We start from the raw sequence: 9,845 nt of genomic DNA on the forward strand, positions 1-9,845 counted from the left end.
AATGAAACAACATGCCAACTAAATAGTCAGCGAGTGGCTCCTTGTTCACACACACACTTATTTAAAATATCCAAACTAAAAGAATTTAGATTATCGGATTAAATTATTGGGGTCACAGGGTCACATCCCTATCGAGCATGTTATTTTATGAGTAACAAGTCACACTTGAGGTTGTTTTTTTTTAAAAACAATAAACAAGCAAACAAACAAACAAACAAAAAACAAAACAAAACATACAAATTCTGCAATTATTCAGTGGTTCGTGCACTCGGGATGAGTGAAAGCAAAGACTTGACTCATGAGTTCAAGAAACCACCATCCCATTATGTTTTTAAATAATTGAACTCCCGTGTTTTAATTAACATACTTCCATGGCTTCCTGGAGAGGAAATCAGATTGTAAACAAACATGATAAAAGTGGCAACACGGCTTAAATGCACCAAGTGTATGATTCAGACAGGCTCAGGGTCAAATATCAGATCCCCAAATTACTGAGCTTCAAGAATCAGCAACCCCAATGGAAAAAAGGCTTCTTAGGTTCTTTATCCCGACTTCCAGAGAACAAGCAAGAAAAATGAAAAATATTACACTGACCTTAAGGAATATATGTATTTAATTAGAGACAGAATTGAAAGAGCTGAATCCACTAAGCAGTCCGGAAAAGGAGGCCAGTGATGTACAACAGAATCAGGAACTGGTGGAAAAGGAATTTTGAGCTATCAGAGAAGGAATGGTGTTTGCCAAATTATAGGTTGAGTTTGGAGATGACAACTGTGGAGATGCTAAAGGGCTGTAAATGGGCTTAGCAGAGATGGCTGAAGAAGGGGAGTGCTGAGTAGCAGTAGCTGTTGTTGGAGAGTCTGAGCTAACCTCATCCCCTTCTTCTGAGTCCCACACCTCACTTTGCAAGTACTCTGCAAACAGGGCCTTGGCTCTTTGCAGCACTCTGCTCAGGTTGTGGCGTCGCACAAGGCGATCAAAGTGCATGGCTAGCTCATTGTAATCCAAACTGTTCTTGATGATATGGTCTCTGTGCTCCAACAGGATGGACAAGCACAGGAACAGCATGAACGGGTTGCCTTTACCAAACTCTTGAGGAGGTGGCAAGGAGCACGGCTTGATGCCAGTGGTCTCGGCTTTTAGAGAACTGGGCGTATTAGCAGCGCTGCTGGGGGATTTGTTGCCAGGTGAGAGGAGACTGTTTGAGTACAACCTGGAACCAGACAAAGATGTTCCTCTTCCAAAGGACAAAATGGGTGAAGACAGCAGGGATCTGTTTTGAGCAGTAGAAAGAGAGCTGACGGATGTCCGTGCAGTGGGGGTTGTGGGTGAACTGATGCGTGTACTGCTGGGCAACTGAGTAGAAGAAGCTGACACGTTTAGGCCAGCTCTTGGTAAGGCCTCACTTTCGTTGCTCACGTATGGTGATGTGGACTTTGGAGGAGAGTCTGGAGAAACACCAGGCCAACTCGATGGTGACACTGAAGACATGGGAGAGACAGAGGAGCCAGTTTTCCAGACGGGTTGGCTGCTTGGGAAAAGAGGTGGAGAAACATCATTATCAAAATTTTTAAACAGTGGTGTTTGCTCTCCCGTGTCCTCCTCAGTGTCAGTTGTGGATTGGCGCCTCGGGATGCTCGTTATCGACTCTGAAACCACTGCACCCTGTTGACATGGAGGATGCTGTTCAACCTCCTCCATATCAAAGCTGTCTTCATTTCGGGCAGTATAATATTTAAACTCCCCAAAACTAGTCTGCCTCTCGAAGGGAGCACCTTTCAAATCTGTCTTTGCCATGGTTACCTGAGGGATATCACACTCGTCACCCACATTTGCTTTGTCCGAGCTCACGCTTTGCCTGTCCATTTCATCAGCGATGGCATTTATGTTCATGTCTGCTTCTTCTCTTGAAGGTCGCAGCATGTGCCGTCGACGCTGCTTCTCTTTTTGTTCCTTATCTTGAAAGTAGTCCTCAACCGTCTTGTCCTCAAAGTTGCTGAACATTGTTTCGTCGGCTTCCAGAGGTGGCCCCAGAAGCTCCACTTCAGTTTCAGGAGGATCTGGGGGCAGAGAGCTCCAAGTAACTTCCAGCATCCTTAGAGCATCATCAAACGCAAACTCTCGTTTAAGCTCCAGAAGAAGCCAACGGTAGCAGAAGAAGAGGTCGTCAGCTCCTCGGGACACTAGGTAAGAGTAGAATTCAGGATCGGAGTACTGCAGGAGGAGCTTCAGATGCTGGAACTTAACAGACATGAGCTGCCCGTCTGGCCGGAAGTTTCCTTCTAAGCGTTTCATGATGCCACAAAAGCAAATGAAGGCGTGTGCCTCGTTGTCCATTACTGCAAGTATTGGGGAGGCAATGTCACTCATGCCTTGACAGTAAGAGATCTGGAAAAACAACACAATGGCAAAACGTTACAAAAGATGACAGTTTGCACAAAGAACACATTTCTATATCACGTTATATGTCATGTCACAATCATCAAATGTATCATTTAAGACTGTGGTCTTTCTTCCTTAAAACAGCCGACATTAAAATACTTTTAAAGGAATCAAAACTGGATTGCTTTGAGCAAACCATTAGAAAAGCTAAAGTCATGCAAATCAGTCTTTTCTTAAAGAAAAATATCAGCCTTGTTATTTTGTCTTGGTTTGTTCCTTTTCTTCTCATACGTGCCGTCACTATCAGACAGTAATCTCTGTAACGGGCAGAAAATTGTGATTTTCCTTTGATGAAAAACTTCTCTGAGGCATTGTAGGAGATGGAGTTATTTAGTTAATGAACTTTAACAGTGACAAAATAGGTTTTAGATGAAAAACAGCAAAGGTAAGACAAAATTCATGCTACTATTTTTCAAACTCGAAGCGTGGTCTGGTTTTCTTTTGCTGCTGGTTCACTGAATTTTGGTCGGAGCGTGATGAAACTTGCAGTTTTGGAATCTGCGAGATGCCGGCTTTCAATGTTACATACTTGTCTGCGACTCTGCAAACAGGGAATCCGTGCTTTGTGTTTATGTCATTTGTGTTTACATGCTCTTCTATTTGTTTGTTGAGCTTTTAGCCAAGATTCTGGCGTTTCTGTGGATACAGAGGGTTAAGAGATTCAGACTGCAGGAGAAGATTTGCGTTCCAGATAATGCGCCAATACAAACCTGTGGATGAGTGATGGCAAATGTGGTGAGTAGATCTGTGAGGGCAGTCAAATGGGGACTATCCTCAGAGCCTGCATAGTATGGATGAGCTCGATCCGTCCTCAGGACGTCTTTGAGAACATTTCCACGGATAAATTCAAGGTCCTCATGACTAACCCGGGTTGTCCACTCTCTCTTTAGCTGGTCATACTCTCTCGTCTTCCTCTTCATGTAGTCCATTCTCTCCTGTCCGCTAAGTCCATCTGGATAGACATTCAGGAGGTAACGCCAAACCACCTAACCCAACAGAGGACAACAGAGGAGTTAATCCTTGAGAAATGTAAGTCATAAAATACAAATTCTATAATTGCACATATATGTTCTTAATTGTCCTTCAAGTTCCATCTTTTCATCCAAAAATCGCAAATGACTGAACGTATCAGTTCAAATCTGGTTGCAAGCTGGCTGACTGTTAAAACTCTCAGCCAAGAGGGAGAGCTAGGATAGCAGGATAGCTAGAATTAGCACGAGAATTTGTTCAGTTTAAATAATAACCAGAAACAATAACCAGATTATTTTGTTTAGAGCGTACAAGGTGCTCATATACAATATTAATCAAACACAGGTGCTAAACCTTCCGCAGCGACGGCTCCACACCCCCATGGTAGATTCGCAGTCTGAGTTCCTCAGGCCGGGTCAACTGTCCCTGTCCGTTAAGGTAACTGTGAAACTCAGCGTCACTTAGAGGGGGCTTGAAAGGCTTGATCTCCTCCCCATAAGACCAGCTGAAGGCCTGCTGGACCTTCGACAGGGTCCGGCCCACCTAAACAGAATAGAAACAGGTGCATCAGCAAAAACGTGGCTCAGAGAGTGTGGTTAGGTTAAACAGAGTGAGGAAAGGTAAAGGAACCTGGGACAGTAGAGACTGGGTGAAGGGAAGAGCTGCAGATGCCAAGGATCTAGTCTTCTCTGTGAGAAGCTGCTCAGAGCCAATCACGTCTTTGGGGCTTATGATGTCCCAGTCTTCCAAAACAGGGCCTGCAGTGAAATAATGACAAGCAGATTTAACAGCAACAGTGTTTTAGTCCTTCCTGTGTCACGTTTTGATGCCTGGTTTCAATCTGAAAGAGGTATTCTTTGTTGTAATCATTTCTCTTCTGCAAACAGACTTTTAAAAGTTTGGATGTGATGGGTAACAAAATGTTCTACCACAGACTGTAGTTTTGATCTTTAAAATTTATATTATTTACATCATAAATTAGAAATCTATAACATTTTTGCTTTCAGTCTTGATTTAAGTTGCTGGTGTTCTTACTGTCCTCAGAAGGTTTTATATCCATCTTGAGCTGCAGAAATGGTCTGGCTGCACTGACAAACGCAACATCCAAATCCCAGTCAGAGACCAGAGACATATACATTTCAGCCCCGCTGCGATCGCGAGACAGGTAACCAACGCTGAAATTTCTCTTCCTAATTCAAGAAAGATATTTAAACAATGTTAGATAAATTCTTTGGGCACTTCTCTGTTTATAAGTCTGTTTGGCCATTCTGACTATTCTTACCCATTCAAATCAAAGGCTCTGATAAGTATGTGCTGCAAAACCTCCAGCGATGTTATCTGGGGATCAACAGCAAAGGAGCGAAACTCCACAGGAAGTGCCCCATCACATTTCTGGGAAAAAATAAATAAATAAATAAAAATCATATTACAATCTCATCACTGACAAACAAGTAAACATACAAACATTCTTGGTGTGGTTAAACCATGGTAGGAGAATAAGAGATACAAACCAAGTCAATGGGATACTATACCACCCTATAATAAAATAAAAAACAATGCATTGTTACTAGACCATAACTGTAAAATAATTATAAAACAAAATACATAATAATTCGTCTATTTGAATGTAAAGCATACAAAACACATAAAATTAATGGAATAATGCTCCACATCATCCTCTGTTGTTGGGGGGTGGGGGGTTGCCTAGGGGGTGCTACAGTCTCTCAGGGCAAATTTGTCCTGGATGAGGGGCCAGACAAAGCACGATTAAGTCGACCCCTATGAAAAGAATAGAAATCAAGGGACTGTTTATTCTATCTGCAAAAGGGTTACTGGGGTCTCACCCTGAAACCAGGCCTGGAGAGGGAGCTCAAAGGTGAGCGTCTGGGGGGTCGGGCCTTATGCCATCTGTGCTGGCAGGCACAGCCCAAAGAAGCGTCATGGGACCACACTCATGGAATGTAACCTCTGTGGTGAATAAGAAGCCTGAGGTTAACAGATACATAAAGCTACAGTAGCCTCACTTCAATGCACAGCTTGGGGCTGGACTCTGTTCCGGTCTCAGTGACAGGTGGTAGGCAGGTATGGGTATTCTTGTATTCTCTCACCTTGCTGCCAGTATGCTGGGGTTTTTGCTGGTGGATGAGATGATTGCTTCCCTGCACCTTTGGGTCCTGACTGTCATCTGTGCTTATGCACCAATGGACAGTTCAGACTAGCCAGCCTTCTTGGGGTCACTGAGTGGGATGCTTTAGGGTGATCCATCTAGTGTTTCTGTCATTCTACTGGAAAACTTCAACGCTCACATGGGAAAAACAGTGTTTGCAGATGATGTGGCCTTGGTGGTTGCCTCCAGCTTGCACTAAAGCAGTTCGGAGCCAAGTGTAAAGCAGCGGGAATGAGAACAAGCACCTCCAAATCTGAGGTTGTGGTCCTCAGCTGGAAAAGGAGCACGACCAGTTGAGGTGGTTTGGGTATCTGATTAGGATGCCTCCTCGGCGCCTTCTGGGTGAGGTGTTCTGGGCACGGCCCACCAGACGGAGGCACCGAGGCAAACCCAAGACATGCTGGAGAGATTACATCAATCTCCTTACCATGTGTGGAGGGTTTCAACCCAAATCCACCACCTTGAGACTGTACACTAAGCGGAAGGAAGGAGGCAGAGGGCAAGTGAGTGTCTGAACCACCGTCCAGGATGAGACAACAAACATCCATGAGTACATCAGGAAGTTGGCCACAACTGACTGTGTGCTTAGTGAACAGCTCAGGCAGCAGAAACCTAAGAAAGAAGTGGAGCAAGAAGAACCATCATGAAGGAAAGGCCCCTGTATGTACCACCGGCAGATAGACGAAGTGGCTGGAAATCCTACCAGTGGCTGGACAAAGCTGGAGTGACAGCACATAGACACTAATCATGGCAGCACAGGAACAAGAACTGAGCACATAGAGGCTGGGGTCTGTCACACCAGACAAGACCCCAGGTGCAGGCTGTGTAAAGATGCCCCTGAGACAATCCAGCACATAACAGCAGGGTGTAAGATGCTAGCAGGCAGGGCATACATGGAACGCCATAACCAAGTGGCCGGCATAGTGTACAGGAACATCTGTATGTCCTGGACGTCACGAGGTCAAAATTGGATACGCCCCCTAGGGTGGTTGAGCATGACTGAGTTAAGATTCTGTGGGACTTTCAGATACAGGCGGATAAACTGGTGATGGCTGACCAACCGGATACAGTAGTGGTGTCCAGCAGAGCGCAGTACTAGGAACAGCAAAGATACCGTGCAGGACCCTTGAGCTCCCAAGACTCTGGTAGAGGACTCGAGCTTGAAGGATGAAGGGATTTTTTTTCTGGTTTTTATATCAATCAACATTATTATTTGGTTCAATATTTGAATACATTTTGTTCAAATGTGCATTCGAATATTAAACCTTTTTGATATCTGATAATGTGATAGAAATAATGTGTAGAAACTAGCTTTTTAGTTTCTACACATTCTACCCTACTTTTATTTATGCAACTATAACAGTATTATAAATTTCTTTTGTGTCACAAAAAGGCCATTAATTTAACAGTATAATTAAATGATGCAGGGTATACAGTGTACATTTCTTTCCTCTGCATGAAGTTTGTCATATTATGACCTTTAAACTTTGAAGTATTGTGCAACATACAGCAAAAAGGTTCGTAACATTATAAGCTGTTATGTCTTTGATGCAGATAACAATTGACACAACAAAAATGCTGGTGCACCTGTCCTGCCACGGCATCCCCGGCAGACTTCCCACTGGGCTCTCCAAATCACGGACAAAGAGTTTCCCTCATTCTTGATTTTTAGTTCACAAACACTTCTTCTAATGACCAGCTACTCCTGAAATTTTGGAGTTTTAGCTCTTTATGCAGTGAAGGTACAGGAGGATAAAAATGATTATCGGGCAAAAGGTCGTCGGTTTGTTAAAATAATCTCATAAAGTGAGAACAATAAATGTATCATTTTCTGTTTGTAACGACAGTCATCTTTCAGTTTTGCACTAAAGTAAACATCGCTACTTCCACGTCTCGCTGTTTGTAATGGAGGCGGAGTCAACCGGACGTGCTCCCGACGCAGGGGAAACAACACCGCCGGGGATACCTACAGGCACAATACGCACACATTTTCTGGGCAGGCAAGTGACGTCAGCTCACCTCTGTGACAGCCCGATGTTTGCATTGGATATTGTCAACGTGTTATGACCGATAACCGTGTCAGGTGTACATTACAGGTTTACTCAGTGTAAACTGACAGGGACAATGACTGATCGGCATCGAGAAAAAGCAATTCTACCGAAAACCCCCAAATAAATAGAAGAGGCCCCCTCTGTTATGGCACACTGCTAAACATCCAGTTTACGGAGTGCATATTTTCGATGTTTAACATTAACGCGGGAGCGTGTCTGTCTAAACAGCCAATTTAACCTATGCGATAATATGATTGCTCGCTGTTAGCAGTCTTTGGCAGCCTATGTGGAAGTCAAAGAAACCATCATCCTCCCACCTTGACTTTGACACGAACAACACCCCTCTCCTCCTCGCCTTCCATCGTAAAGACTCCGTTTCGGAAAAGGATGGTTCGACCGAGCTTTGTCTGCTGTTTGTTTGCTTTTCTATCCTGACATGATGGAAGTGGCTCCAGCCGAGTTCCTATGCTTGACGATATTCTGCTGATTCTTTTTCTTCTTCTTTGTATTCATTGGCTGTTGACAAACAACGAATTGGTGCATTACCGCCACCAACTGGTATGGAGTCTTCTTCTTCTTCTTTGTGTTTAACGGCGGTTGGCAACCAACGTAAAGGAGCATTACCGCCTCCTACTGTTCCGGAGTATGGGTCAGACAGTGAGTTTACAATTTGTATCAAAACAAAAACAAAAACAAAAAAACCCTACACTCTTTCATAAACACCTATATCCTTCAGAAACCCCACCAGTTCCCTCACCTGTGCCCTACTACCCTCCAACACACTCTTTAGATTAAATTCCCCAATTCCTCGCTCCGTCAACCTATTCTGCAGAACTGTCCTCTCCACATCATAACCCTTGCACCGCAGTATTACATGCTCTACTGTCTCCACCTCCTCCTGGCACACTCCACAAAGCCCCGTCTCATGTTCTCCTATCATCTGTAGTGTTTTATTTAATGCACAATGTCCCAGTCTAAGCCTGGTAATGACCACCTCATCTCTCCTATTACCCCTATACAACCTACTCTCTGCCACCTCCTTCTTAAGATGATACAATTGTCTGCCCTTACTTCCCGAGTCCCACCGCGTCTGCCACTCCTTAACAACCTGCCTCCAAACAATAGCTTTTGCTTCAGATCCACTGCTTGTAATTGCCATCTCAGTCCTATTTTTAGTCAACGCTCTTTTTTTCCAACCTATCCACCTTTTCATTTCCACTGATCCCTACATGAGCTGGCACCCAAAGAAAGTGAATATTGCCACCACAACACCTTATCCTTCTTATAGTCTCCAGAATAGCATACAGCATGCCCTGCCTTGTCTTCGAACAAAATGATTGTAGACTTGAAAGAACAGCTGCCGAGTCAGAGCACACTACCACCTGCCTGATTTTTGAACACTCAAAACTGGTATGGAGTATGCACCGGAATATCATATAAATGCATTTGTCTAAGATAATAAAATATTGCTGATAACTTTTACTTCCTGAGTTATTTCTAAGTAAACCGATGTGGGGGGTTTCATGGCCAGAGAGGAACTTAGGGAGAGTAATGAAGTACACAGCGTGTGAAAAACGGTCAGTTGTGAGAACGACAGTGTTACCTGCAGATGGAGGCAGTCAGGTAGCAAAATCCAGTGCAATATGGGAGCAGTGGCACTTCCAGGTATGATGCAGCAGACCAACTGGGAGAGTGGGAGAAGTTTTGTTTTGAAGACAGGTGGCAGACAGCCACTCAGACGTCTCTGAGACTTTTGTTTGTCTAAGGATTCACATTATGGGTAAATGTTGCTACAATGTTGTCTGTATATGACAACATTGTAGCAACTTGAACTTTGGCTGGATGACAGGTGAATTTTGACATGCGTGGCCAATGTATATTCTAAGACTGGACAACTGAAGCAACATAAAAGACATAGAGAAGCCGAGGCAGCGCTGAAGATGTTTTCAAGTGGTTAGCTCTGGCCAGTCCAGAACTGCTTGGACCTTAGCTGGGTTGGCTCTGATTTGACTCTTCTCAGAGCTGTAGCCAAGGATGGAAACATTGTCAGCATGAAATTGACACATGCTACCTTTACGCATCTAACTTGTTTTCTAGGAACTGCTGGAGGACTCAACAAAGATGGGACTGAATAACACTGAAGAAGATGCTCAGTGTTATTCAGAAACACTGCTTTCAGCTCAGTTTCATTTTTATTTATACAGCACCAAATCACA

The 9,845-nt window shown here is 43.9% G+C and overlaps 1 protein-coding gene across 1 annotated transcript; it reads right to left on the reverse strand.

Moving 5' to 3' along the window:
* Positions 1 to 595: 595 nt before the first annotated feature.
* tbc1d25 (TBC1 domain family, member 25) lies at positions 596 to 8,135 on the reverse strand. The gene is made up of 7 exons (XM_026153737.2): positions 7,947 to 8,135; positions 4,694 to 4,803; positions 4,447 to 4,601; positions 4,042 to 4,169; positions 3,766 to 3,954; positions 3,153 to 3,428; positions 596 to 2,388 (listed from the first exon to the last, which is right to left on the reverse strand). The coding sequence occupies exons 1-7, from the start codon at positions 7,989 to 7,991 to the stop codon at positions 688 to 690; spliced, it is 2,604 nt and encodes an 867-aa protein (XP_026009522.1). The 5' UTR covers positions 7,992 to 8,135; the 3' UTR covers positions 596 to 687.
* Positions 8,136 to 9,845: the final 1,710 nt, after the last annotated feature.

This window comes from Astatotilapia calliptera, chromosome 20, assembly GCF_964374335.1.
Source record: "Astatotilapia calliptera chromosome 20, fAstCal68.1, whole genome shotgun sequence".
In the NCBI taxonomy this organism is placed as follows: Eukaryota; Metazoa; Chordata; class Actinopteri; order Cichliformes; family Cichlidae; genus Astatotilapia; species Astatotilapia calliptera.

Bases quoted from the DNA above. Each gene is read 5' to 3' on its own strand.
- tbc1d25 (XM_026153737.2), bottom strand. From the start codon at position 7,991: ATGGAAGGCGAGGAGGAGAGGGGTGTTGTTCGTGTCAAAGTCAAG. The intron at 4,804-7,946 runs GTGGGAGGATGA...ATTTTTTCCCAG, and splicing joins TTGTTCGTGTCAAAGTCAAG to AAATGTGATGGGGCACTTCC. The intron at 2,389-3,152 runs GTTTGTATTGGC...TTGTTTTTCCAG, and splicing joins TTGCCATCACTCATCCACAG to ATCTCTTACTGTCAAGGCAT.